The 13,133-nt window shown below is 48.3% G+C and overlaps 1 protein-coding gene across 1 annotated transcript in view; it reads right to left on the bottom strand.

The window, feature by feature from the left end:
• The window catches only part of LOC147099478 (complement C1q tumor necrosis factor-related protein 6-like), a 41,131-nt gene extending 28,954 nt beyond the window's left edge, over positions 1-12,177 (bottom strand). The window contains 1 exon segment of the mRNA XM_085969659.1: positions 12,047-12,177. Within this exon segment, the coding sequence (XP_085825785.1) occupies positions 12,047-12,100 (54 nt within the window). The 5' untranslated portion in view covers positions 12,101-12,177.
• Positions 12,178-13,133: the final 956 nt, after the last annotated feature.

Genomic DNA, 13,133 nt, shown 5'->3' with positions numbered 1-13,133 from the left:
TCACGATATGTGTGGGAGATGGGGGGTGGGGGGAGGGGGAATGTTCAAGGTCCTGTCTGGTGCTCTAAATCACCGCCCTGCATTTGTACACACAAATCCAGCGTTAGGCAAAGGTTACCATCTCTCCTGTGTTTAATGGGAGTCTTGTGCATGAAGGCGGAATCTCACACCCTCATGCATCAGGGCTCCTACCTCACACCTTTCCATCCTAAAGAAGGAAAGACCCGCATTTACATCGCACCTTTCACGACCTCAGGATGTCCCAAAGCGCTTTAAAAAGAAAAAGAAAAAGAAAGACTTGCATTTCTATAGCGCCTTTCACGACCACCGGACGTCTCACAGCGCTTTATAGCAACAAAGTACTTTTGAAGTGGAGTCACTGTTGTAATGTGGGAAACACGGCAGCCAATTTGTGCACAGCAAGCTCCCATAAACAGCAATGTGAAAATGACGCCAGACAGAATTTTTGTTATGGTGGTTGAGGGATAAACATTGGCCAGGACACCGGGGAGAATGCCACTGCTCTTCTTCGAAATAGTGCCACAGGATCTTTTACGTCCACCTGAGAGGGCAGACTGGACCTCAGTTTAATGTCTCATCCGAAAGACAACACCTCCAACAGTGCAGCACTCCCTCAGCACTGCACTGGGAGTGTCAGCCTAGACTTTTTTGCTCAAGTCTCTGGCGTGGGATTTGAACCCACCAACCTTCTGACTCACGAGGCGAGGGTGCTACCAACTGAACCACAGCTGACACTTTACAGCCAATGAAGTACTTTTGAGTTCTCCTCCGGGCCCCATAAGGAAACCGTGGGCCTCCCTTGTCCTGGGACTCCCCCGATCGTGACGGCCCCCCCACCTCACCCACTCTCCCCAGACCTCACCACTTACCCGACCGTGAGAGACCATTCCCTCAGGACCCCAGTAGCAGCTGCCCAAATTCCTGCTCCTGCCCAGCAACCAGGCAGCGATTCCTGCCAGGGTTGGGCGGGAGTCCGGTCCGGGATACGGTAATGAGTCCCGGGAGTTAAAATTTCTCCGGGCCTCACCATGTTGCCCGCGCAGACTCCTTAAGAATCCCGATAAAGTCGGGCCCACGATTCTAAAGGCATTCAAACAAGTCATTGCTCAGGATTGTAGCTCTAGGCAGATAGTTTAGAGACAGTTTAGATGCAACACCTGCCCTTTTACCTCCTCCCTTCCCACTGTCCAGGGCCCTAAACATTCCTTCCAGGTGAAACAGCGATTAACAAATTAGTATACTGTATACTGTATTCGCTGCTCACGATGTGGTCTCCTCTACATTGGGGAGACCAAACTCAGATCGGGCGACCGCTTTGCGGAACACCTCCGTTCAGTCCGCAAGGGGGACCCCGAGCTTCCGATCGCCGGTCACTTTAATTCTCCGCTCCACTCCCACTCTGACCTCTCCATCCTCGGCCTCTTACACTGTTCCAATGAAGCTCAACGTAAGCTCGAGGAACAGCACCTCATCTTTCGATTAGGCACTTTACAGCCTTCAGGACTCGACATAGAGTTCAACAATTTCAGATCATAACCTCGGCCCCTATCGTTTTTTTCCATTTATTTTTTTCTCTCTCACAGGGCAGCTGTCGATCATTCTGCCATCACCATTTACACTTCATCTAGAGCCATCTTTTGTTTCTTAACTTGTCCCATTACCATCTCCTTTTGCCTTGCACCATCATCCCTTTCGTCTTTTAATCTCTCCTGCCTTTCACACTATCACAGACCTTCCCTTTTGTTCTTTCCTCCCCTCCCCCCTTTCCCTGCCCCTACACTTGCTTAAAAACCTGTTCCATCTCCAGCTTTTTCCAGTTCTGATGAAGGGTCATCGACCTGAAACATTAACTCTGTTTCTCTCTCCACACATGCTGCCTGACCTGCTGAGTATTTCCAGCATTTTCTGTTTTTATTTCAGATTTCCAGCATCCGCAGTATTTTGCTTTTGTATTAGAGTTTAGAGAGGCTCCCTGCTTGAAACAATGTCAACTAATAGCCTTGATAAAGAAGGTTTAAAAGACTCCTAATGTAGCCAGACAGCATATCAACACAGTTTTAAAATATAAAAGGGTGTTGACGAAATGGCAGTGTCTGACTGGAAAATGCTGAGCTTGCATGCTTTTTGACACTCGGTGCTGTAACAGGATATGTACGAGTTGACTGTAAGAAGCTGGCTTGGGTTTCGAGCAAGATTGCGCTCCAGAAAAGGAATCCTAGTGCTTAGAAAAACCCGAGCTCTTGACGTGCCCAGCTTTGCTTTGGCCGATTGGGGACATTCGCAGGTTGCGTGAGCCGGCCAGTCACGACCCCGTCCCAACGTGTGTCAGGGCCATGGGAAAACCTGAAGGAATGTCAACATTGCATTTCGTGCAAAGCACTTTGCGGGGCGTCACTGCCTCAGTGCCACGCGTTTATGTCTGTATTTAACTTACGGTGCCTGCCAGCTGGCTCCAGTACTGGGTCTCGGGCAGGCGGTGGTAAAATTTATGTCGTACCAGATTCTTTGGCCGTTGCAGAGAGAATTTTTAAAACTTTGTTCTCAGTTTCCCACGGTGGCTCACAGCGAGGTGTGGATCACAGAGCTTCCCTTTTGTTCTTCCCTCCTCTCCTTTCCCCGCCCCTGCACTTGCTTAAAACCCGCTACATCGCTAACTTTCTCCAGTTCTGACGAAGGGTCATCGACCTGAAACGCTAACTCTGTTTCTCTCTCCACACATGCTGCCTGACCTGCTGAGTATTTCCAGCATTCTCTTGTTTTTATTTGCGATTTCCAGCATCCGCAGTGTTCTGCTTCTTATATGAGGTATGGACCCCTTTCTGGTGGAGAAACTACAGACTTCACGGTTGCATTTTCCCCCCCTCAGGCACAGATAAAACATTCTGACGCTCTTTTCAGGAAATTTAGCACAAATCTAACCGCTTCATTCATTCCTTCTGAATATTTTATTGGATCTACCACCTGACTGCCCAAAGCCTTTCCACCATCTACAAGGCACAAGTCAGGAGTATGATGGAATACTCTCCACTTGCCTGGATGAGTGCAGCTCCAACAACACTCAAGAAGCTCGACACCATCCAGGACAAAGCCGCCCGCTTGATTGGCACCCCATCCACCACCTTAAGCATTCACTCCCTCCACCACCGGCGCACCGTGGCTGCAGTGTGTACCATCTACAAGATGCACTGCAGCAACTCACCAAGGCATCTTCAGCAGCATCTCCCAAACCCGTGACCTCTACCACCTAGAAGGATAAGGGCAGCAGGCGCATGGGAGCACCACCACCTCCAAGTTCCCCTCCGAGTCACACACTATCCCGACTTGGAAATATATCAGCCGTTCCTTCATCATCGCTGGGTCAAAATCCTGGAACTCCCTCCCTAACAGCACTGTGGGAGCACCTTCACCACACGGACTGCAGCGGTTCAAGAAGGCGGCTCACCACCACCTTTTCAAGGGCAATTAGTGATGGGCAATAAATGCTGGCTTGGCAAAGACGCCAACATCCCGTGAATGAATAAATGATAAAAAACAATACTACATCTTCTTATCCCTCATCAAAGCTGGCTGTTGATTTGAAAGCCTTGACCAAGGTAAAAGATTCAGAATCACTTGAGAAGAAGGGACGAGTGTGGTGGGCAGTCCCTATTCTGCTTAGTTGTCAATCTGAGTCAAGTCCAGAGAGACTATTTAAAAGGGGATGAAGACAGGAAAACTCGGAAAGTTGTCCTGGGGGGCATCTGCTGTCTAGGCATAGACAGTCATCCAGTACCTCACTCTTTGCGTGTGGCCAGAGACAATGGGGTAGAGATATGTCTCGGACAGCAGCGCAAAGCGGGCGGTATCGAATCGGATGCCCATTGACGTAAGAAAACTACTAGGCACTTGGTCTGAGTATTAAACAAGGCTTTAATCAACTGTTTTTCAACATGGAGATCTAGTTGTGTCCTTCACTAGTTCCTGTTAAAGAATGTCCTGCACAAGCTGGGCCCATGCCCAAGTATACTCTCCCTGGACAGCGCCACCAGCAGGCTGCCCAGTATTACTTCATAAGTCATTTCCACATGAATGACAAGATTCATGTCAACCATTATCTGCCCCGCCCGATATTCAGTCCCATTGACTTTGACTTTGATATCAAGCCGTGGCTCAGTGGGTGGCACTCTCTAGGTGGGAGGGGCCAGGAGTGAGCAGGTGCTGCTGGCTGCTTGATTACTGCAGGGAGTTGGAGTGAGTTTGTAAAAACTTGTTGGTGTTTTTTTTTAGGTTTTAGGGCCTTTCTGGTCCATAAACAGCAGCGAGATGGCTGCTGAGGGGCCCCTCAGAGGTTAACGTTTCCAGGATAAATTTAATCAGGGGAGAAAATGTTGGGGGAAGGGAGAAAAAAAGGCCCAAAGATTTGGGCCGGGACCCCAGGAGGTTTGGAAAAGAAAACACGGTGGTGGTTCAGTGCGAGGATAAGGAGATACGAGCTTGGGATATTATCCAGGCGGTACATGAGGACTGTGGCGAGGGAAGCTGCTTTGCCTGCCGACCAAAGCCGAATGTTGGGTTCGAGGTGACGGTCAATGGCCAAGCGGAGGTGGAAAGACTTTTACTGAGTTTGAAGGTTGGAGATAAGCTCTTGGAGGTATCTCTGCTATATTCTGAAGAGGTGGTGGTCTCATTCTTAAACCTGCCAGTTTATATTGAGGACGATGTGTTAATAAAAATGTTGGAGTCGTGGGACATTAAAATTTGCTCAGCAATAAAGAGGAGATACTATCCAGGAACGCGGGTAGCAGATGGAACCCGTTATGTAGAGGTGCAGTTCCCAGAGGGGGTGAAGCCATTGCCGTATAGCATGAAATTCGAGACAATGGAAGGAGTGCAGTACTTCCGGGTACTGCATGATAACCAGGTGAAGGTTTGTTATTATTGTCTTGGACACGACCATCTTGTAAGAAGCTGTCCAGACATGTACTGTTTTAACTGCAGTGAGTCTGGACACATCGCTCGGAGCTGCAAGGCAGAGAGCTGTGGGGTGTGTCACAAAGGCTCCACCCGCTGTGAGTGTGCGGCAGAAGGAAGCCCCTTGAGTGACGAGGAGATGGGGGAAAGAGAAGGAGCAGGAGCAGGAGGTGAGTGGAGAGGCCGGAGGAGCGGAGCAGGCGGAGGACACAGCTGGTGAATGGAAGGAGCAAAGAGTGCAGGAAGAGGCAGAAAATTGCGGAGCAGAGAACAGGATGATGATGGTGGAAAACACACCAATACGGTGGAAAAGGTCAAAGACAGCAGAGGGCAGCACGGGTCGACGGCAGAGTCGGGCCATAATACGGCTTGGTTCTCCCTAAAGAATCTGGTGTCCGTTGGGGGAGAGGAGGCGGGAGTGGGGTGCGGGGTAAGTGAGACATCGGGGAGCAGGAGGGGGCAAGACAAGGAGAGGGTGCATGAGACAGGAGCCTTAAAGGGGCAGCAGGACAGGAGCGGGGAGACAAAGACGTCAGAAGGGAGCAAGATAGGTGAAGACGCGCCATTGTCCCAGAGAGAGAAGAAACGGGGAGCAAGGGTCCGCGGTGGAGATGAGACTGAAGGGAGTGGCACTGTTGGAGAAACCACGATAGCAGGAAGACTCTCTAAGGGAGATTATGTATCTGACGGGGAGCAGGGACGGGAGGTTACAGAAGAGCTCGAGAGTGAGGAGTCAGAGGGGGAAAGAGACATAGAAGTGGGGGGTGGGGTGGCATCGTGTGGAAAGGGAAAGGTTAGTGAGGGGCAGAAGGAGGGGGAAGGGGCAGCTCCTCGGCCCCACCTAATGTAAGGAAGAGGCTGAAACTGCAAGGAAAGTCCAAACAGGAGGTGAAAAAGAGCCGGAGGCTGCAGGGGAAAGCAACAGCAGCCCGAAAAGTTGGGAAGGAGCATGAGAGGAGGGAAGGGCCAGAGATTAAATGATGAGGGGATTATCAGGCACACTTCCCTTATTCGGAGCCATGATTACTGATCAATTTTTAAAGTACAATAGATTAGAATTTGTTATGGGTGACAAATTAAACTTCAGGTTTTGCTGTTAATATGTGGTGGAGGAATGGCTGTGCAGAGCGGCGGAATGGATTTGTCTGCTACAATGGAATGATCACAATGTTGTAAATGTTTTTAATGTTCAATAAATAATATATAATAAAAGAAAAAGTGGGTAGCACCCTGGCCTCTGAGTCAGAAGGTCATGGGTTCTACTCTCACTCCAGAGACTTGAGCACGTAAAGCTAGGCTGATACTCCAGTGCAGTGCTGAGGGAGTGCTGCTCTGTCGGAGGTGCCGTCTTTCGGATGAGGCGTTAAACTGAGGCCCCATCTGCCCGCTCAGGTGGATGTAAAAGATCCCAGGGCACTATTTCGAAGAAGAGCAGGGGGCAGTTCTCCCCGGTGTCCTGGGGCCAATATTTATCCTTCAACTACATAACAAAAACAGATTATCTGGTCATTATCACATTGCTGCTTTTGGGAGCTTGCTGTGCTCAAGTTGGCTGCTGCGTTTCCCACACTACAACAGTGACTACACTTCAAAAAGTACTTCATTGGCTGTAAAGCGCTTTGGGATGTCCGGTGGTCATGAAAGGCGCTATAGAAATGCAAGTCCTTTTCTTTTTTCTACCCCAATGAGTGTCTGGCTTCTTGAGCACGATCATCCTATCCTCACCCAACCTCCACACACATGCACGTTCCATCAGAGATAGCTGGGTCATGATTAGGAATTGGAACCCTGCTTGATTTTTCTCCTGCTTAACTCGGAATGCTGGCAACCGCTCTTCCAACTCTCTGAACCCCCCAGGCTCAGATCCGTTAACTCAACAAAGACGGGCTATCAAACCTGGGGCTTTGCCGTTCTGCATTGCTCGGTACTCCACAGGGCAGTGCCCTTACCAACTGTTTCTAGTTCATGAAACCAACAGTTTAGCGCCCACAGAGACAATAGGGGTAATTTTGACTCTTTGCAATAGGGCAAAAACAGGCGATAGCGAATCGGCAGCCCGTTTTACATCTCTCCTGGTTTTTATTTCCACTGAGGTCGGGAGAGATGCAAATGGGAATGCCGTCTCGCTATATCATCCATTTTACACTATCGCACAAAGTCAGAATGACCCCCAGTGAGTGTTCCAACCCAATCTCTGTAACCTCCTCCAGCCTTACAATGCTCCGAGACTCGACTAAATGCGACACCGAGCCACACCAGGAGACATTAGGACAGAAAGATAGAAAGACTTTCTACAGCGTCTTTCACGACCACCAGACCTCCCAAAGCGCTTTACAGCCAATGAAGTACTTTTTGGAATGTAGTCACCGTTGTAATGTAGGAAACGCGGCAGCCAATTTGCGCACAGCAAGCTCCCGCAAACATCAATGTGATAATGACCAGATAATCTGTTTTTGTTACATTGATTGAGGGATAAATTTTGGCCAGGACACTAGACACCATGAATTTAGCCCATCATTTTCTAAGCCTCTTTGCCCTTACTAATCTCTAACATTAAACTAGGACACAGGTGACCAAAAGCTTGGTCAAAGAGGTAGGTTTTAAGGAACGAGGCTAGAATTGGAGGAATGCAGAGTTCTCAGAGGGTTGTAGGGCTGGAGGAGGTTACAGAGATAGGGAGGGGCGAGGCCATGGAGAGTCTTGAACACAGAATGTGAATTTATAATTTGAGGGGTTGGTGGACTGGGAGCCAGTGTATATAAATGCAAATGTTATTATTCACTTTAATAAATGGCAGTAGCCCAACTGCTTGGATGTTCCTTACTCTTGGCAGTGAGTTAAGCTGCCCAGTGGATATTCATATGAAACATCTTAATAACTGGAAGTTATCCACTTGATCGTCCCCACAAGTCAGATGCTACTTTCACTGGCTGTATCAAACCCAAAGTCCGCCAAGGCATCAGCTATCTGTCAAGAAGCACGAGCTTCGTAGGTTAATGGTAGAGATTAGTGAGGGGAAAGAGGCTTAGAAAATTCTGGGCTAAATTCATAGTTAACGGGCAGAAAATCAAGCCCACATGTGTCTACAGCAGGTAGCAAAAGCACTGGAGAACTCAATAACGTCTGTAACAAAAGGGAAATCCAGGAAACAGCTCCATAACCTCAAACATATTGGCCAGGGTAAGGATGCCATCTGGTGTGTGACTAGTATTCTGAAATTTGTACGTACATCAGCCAATCCATTGCCACTGCTGTTCACCCATCTCCCCCAGTCAATTTGGACACGGGCTCCAACCTGCTAGACATTGTTAGACGTTCTTCTTCCTGTCCTTTGGATTAGTGCAACGATACGAAAAGGCAACAAAACAAGCACATTTGTACATAGAAACATAGAAGATAGGAGCAGGAGTAGGCCATTCAGCCCCTCGAGTCTGCGCCGCCATTTAATGAGATCATGGCTGACCATCCAAATTCAGTACCCTGTCCCTGCCTTCTCCCCATATCCCTTGATCCCTTTAGCCTTAAGAAATATATCTAACTCCTTCTTGAATATGTTTAATGAATTGGCCTCAACTGCCTTCTGTGGTAGAGAATTCCACAGGTTCACCACCCTCTGGGTGAAGAAATTCCTCCTCATCTCAGTCCTAAATGGCTTACCCCTTATCCTTAGACTGTGACCCCTGGTTCTGGACTTCCCCGCCATCGGGAACATCCTTCCTGCATCTAGTCTGTCTAGTCCTGTTAGAATTTTATAAGTTTCAATGAGATCCCCTCTCATTCTTCTAAACTCTAGTGAATACCAGCCTAATCGACCCAATCTCTCCTCATACGTCATTCCTGCCATCCCAGGTATCAGTCTGGTGAAGCTTCGCTGCCCTCTCTCCATGGCAAGAACATCCTTCCTCAGATAAGGTGACCAAAACTGCACACAATACTCAAGGTGTGGTCTCACCAAGGCCCTGTACAACTGCAGCAAGACATCCTTGCTCCTGTACACGAGTGCCTTTCTACGCCCGCAAAGTAAGGGCAAATGTGCAACTTTTTTATTCATTCACGGGATGTGGTCGTCGCTGGCAAGCCCGGCATTTATTGCCCATCCCTAATTGCCCTTGAGAAGGTGGTGGTGAGCCACCTTCTTGAGGCACTGCAGTCCGTGCAGTGAAGCTGCTCCCACAGTGCTGTTAGGTCGGGAGTTCCAGGATTTTGACCCAGCAACGATGAAGGAACGGTGATATATTTCCAAGTCGGCACCTCCCAAACCCGCGACCTCTACCACCTAGAAGGACAAGGGCAGCAGGCACATGGGAACACCCTCACCTCTAAGTTACCCTCCAAGTCACACACCATCCTGACTTGGAAATATATCGGCCGTTCCTTCATTGTGGCTGGGTCAAAATCCTGGAACTCCCTCCCTAACAGCACTGTGGGAGCACCTTCACCACACGGACTGCAGCGGTTCAAGAAGGCGGCTCACCACCAGCTCCTCAAGGGCAATTAGGGATGGGCAATAAATGCTGATTTCAATTGTTTCCTGGCTGACATTCATCCCTCAACCAACACCACCACAATAGATTAACTGGACATGCAGTGCATTACTGTTTGTGGGATCTCGCTGTGCCCAAATCAGCTGCCTCATTTGCCGACATGGCAACAGTGATTACACTTCAAAAGTAATTCATCTTCCGTGAAGTGCGTTGGGACATCCTGAGGATGTGAAAGACACCATAGAAATGGAAATCTTCTCTTCCTACGCCCTGGATACTCTAATGAAAACAAATCCAGCTTCTCCAACCTGTTCTTGTAGCGAAGATCCCCCATCCCCGGAACCATTCTGGTAAATCTCCTCTGCACCCTCTCAAGGGGCCTTCACATCCTTCCTAAAGTGCGGTGACCAGAACTGGACGCAATACTCCAATTGTGGCCTAACCAGCGCTTTATAAAGGTTCAGCATAATTTTAAAACGACATGGCATTTTCAAAAATATAAACCACATGTAATTTCAACTAATATGACATGGGAACCAAAAACATATTGCAGAGCAAATACAACACCCAGATAATGTTCCTTGTACCAGTGTATCCGCATTCCATTATTTTCTGTTAACTGGGGCCACTTTCTTGAAAAAGACGGACATACATCCAGAGCCGTGCTCTTAAATTAAACCTTCGAAGCGTGCTGAGATGGTTCATCTACTCCTGAGCTCTGAGGAACACCCAGTAATCTCCATTTTAAAATCACTTTCATCTGACTAATAAATGGGAGGCCTGCGAGGTTGACCTCTAGTTACCACGTGTGATGGCAGCGGAAAGGCACCTCTGACTTGGTTACAAATTGAGATTGGACGAAGCCTTGTCGGTGATACTGTCATGCAATGTGACCAGGGCAAATTTTGCCGATTGGAATCAGTCTCGCTCCCCTTCTTTCTTTTTCACAATGATTGCCAGCATCAAGGAAGTTGTGCTGAACCTTTATAAAACACTGGTAGAGGCCCCAGCTGGAGTATTGTGGCCTATACTGGGCACCATACTTTAGGAAGGATGTCAAGGCCTTGGAGAGGGTGTCGGGGAGATTTACTCGAATGGTACCAGGGATGAAAGACTTCAGCTACGTGGAGAGACTTAGAGAAGCTGGGCTTGTTCACCTTAGGCCAAAGAAGGTTAAGGGGAGATTTGATAGAGGTGTTCAAAATCATGACGGGTTTTGATAAGGCCTGCTTTTTACAAGGTAAGTGGTGAATTAATTAAAATTAAAACATTTTTTCCACAGGTTTATTATTTTTAAATACTTTAAAGCAAGGTAAGTTTATTTTTAGCCCCGTTAGAAAATAAAATTATTTTTTTTAAAAATTTAAATTATTGTTTAAAATAGTTATTTCATGTAATTTATAGTTTATTTAAAAAATGTGATTAAAAAAAAAATTATTTGGAGATTTAGTGCTATTTTGGGGCCGTAGTATTTATAAGTCTTGACAGCACTTCCTGTCAAACTTATGAATGGGCATTCCCTGCTCCGATTGGCTGCCCATGGCCCACGTGGGCCCAGGGGACACATCGAACTAACTGCGCCCCTGGGATACGCAAGCACTGTGCGCCGGCAGCTGGACCAGGCCCCGGATAGGAATTCCACGGGGGCCCAGAGCTCAACGGCCGGCGCGCTAGGTAAGTGCAGGTCGGGGGCTTGCACCCACGGGAAGCCCCCGACCCGAATTTCTGGGCCCTAGATCTTCAATGTGTCAGCTGTGGCTCAGTTGGTAGCATTCTCGCCTCTGGGTCAGAAGGTTGTGGGTTCTAAGTCCCGCTCCGGGAGACTTGAGCACAAAAATCTAGGCTGACACTCCCAGTGCAGTACTGAGGGAGTGCTGCACTGTCGGGAGGTGTTGTCTTTCAGATGAGACGTTAAACCGAGGCCCCGCCTGCTCTCTCAGGTGGATGTAAAAGATCCCGCGGCACTATTTTGAAGAAGAGCAGGGGAGTTCTCCCCGGTGTCCTGGCCAATATTTATCCCTCAATCAACATCACTAAAACCTGGTCATTATCACATTGCTGTTTGTGGGAGCTTGCTGTGCGTAAATTGGCTGCCGTGTTTCCTACATTACAACAGTGACTACACTTCAAAAGTATTTAATTGATTTAAAGCACTTTGGGATGTCCTGAGGTCGTGAAAGGCGCTATAGAAATGCAAGACTTTCTTTTTACCGTGGCTTTCAAATTTTGATCTTAACTTCAGTCTGTTGTGACGCCATGACATCATTGTGCACACCCCCGTTTATAAACGGAGCACGGCGTCTTCTAAGAATCTGTAGCGCAGTGGAGCTCTGCCTTAAAACGTGGGCCACAGAGCAATTCATTGGCAGCAGTTAAGGGGTTAAAACATGTTAGGTCTCTCAGCTGGGAAAGCACTGAGTTGGAGACTCTGGGTGGAAATCCCTGTTTCGGTTCCTCCCGTCGTCCAGCGCCGGCAACTTAAACACACCAAGAGTCAGCAATGTTTCGCAAAGCTTTCTCTGCAGCGACACATCCCCGATAACCTCGTTTAGAAATGATGGCAAATAAAAAACATATAAAAAGCTTCTTACCTTTGATGGAGTAAAGCTGTGCTTAGCATACGTGTACCCGCATATGGTTTTCATCACAAAGCCGGAAGGAAACTAAGATCATTAGGAACAGACTGTCGAGTATGTAGAGTGGAGAGAACACTGGCAACTTATATAATATGGGAACGATTTGTCTTCATTCAATCAGTCATTAACTGCTGAAGAGCAGGACTGAACTATTAGATAACACTGGATGGATAAGTTTTTTTAAAATTCATTCATGGGATGTGGGCGTCGCCAGCCCAAATTATTGCCCATTCCTAATTGCCCTCGAGAAGGTGGTGATGAGCCACCTTCCTGAATACAACTGAGTGGCTCGCTAGGCCATCTCAGAGGGGCAGTTAGGAGTCAATCACACATCGCTGTGGGTCTGGAGTCACTTATAGGCCAGACCGGGTGAGGACGGCAGATTTCCTTCCCTAAAGGACTTCAGTGAACCAGACGGGTTTTATACAACAATCCGGTAGTTTCAAGGAAGTGAGGATGGCTGACGATCCAACGCTCAGCGTGTTCACTCAATGCAGAGCAGCACCAGCAACAACTTGCATTTATATAGCGCCTTCAACGTCCCAGGGCATTTCACAGGAGCGATCATCCAACAAAATTTGACACCGAGCCGCGTAAGGAGACATTAGGACAGGTGGCCTAACGCTTGGTCAAAGAGGTAGGTTTCAAGGAGCGTCTTAAAGGAGGAGAGGGAGAGGCCGGGCGGTTTAGGGAGGGATTTCCAGATCTTCGGGCCCAGGCAGCCGAGGGCCTGGCCGCCAATCTACAAAGCCAGCAGAATATAAGACAGAGGAAGTCATGGCCCAGCTCCTGCAGTACTCTGGTCAGACCGCACCTCGAGTACTGCGAGGACCTCCGGTCAATGAGGCACAAGTGAGATATTTAAACACTGGAGGCGGAGCAGAGGTGAGCCTCCAGGCTAATCCCGAGTGTTAGAGATCTGCGGTACTGAGGAAAGACTGAAGAAACTTGTAGGAGGATCTAATTCTGACTTTGGGGCATAGTGTAAAACTGGCGATATCGATTCAGTCGCTCGTTATATATCTCTCCCGGTTTTTATACC

This window comes from Somniosus microcephalus, chromosome 28 (genome assembly GCF_052327205.1).
Source record: "Somniosus microcephalus isolate GS21.2 chromosome 28, FLI_Smic_1.0, whole genome shotgun sequence".
In the NCBI taxonomy this organism is placed as follows: domain Eukaryota; kingdom Metazoa; phylum Chordata; class Chondrichthyes; order Squaliformes; family Somniosidae; genus Somniosus; species Somniosus microcephalus.
The sequence above is the reverse complement of the archived record's forward strand: the minus strand, read 5'-3'. Positions and strand labels throughout refer to the sequence as shown.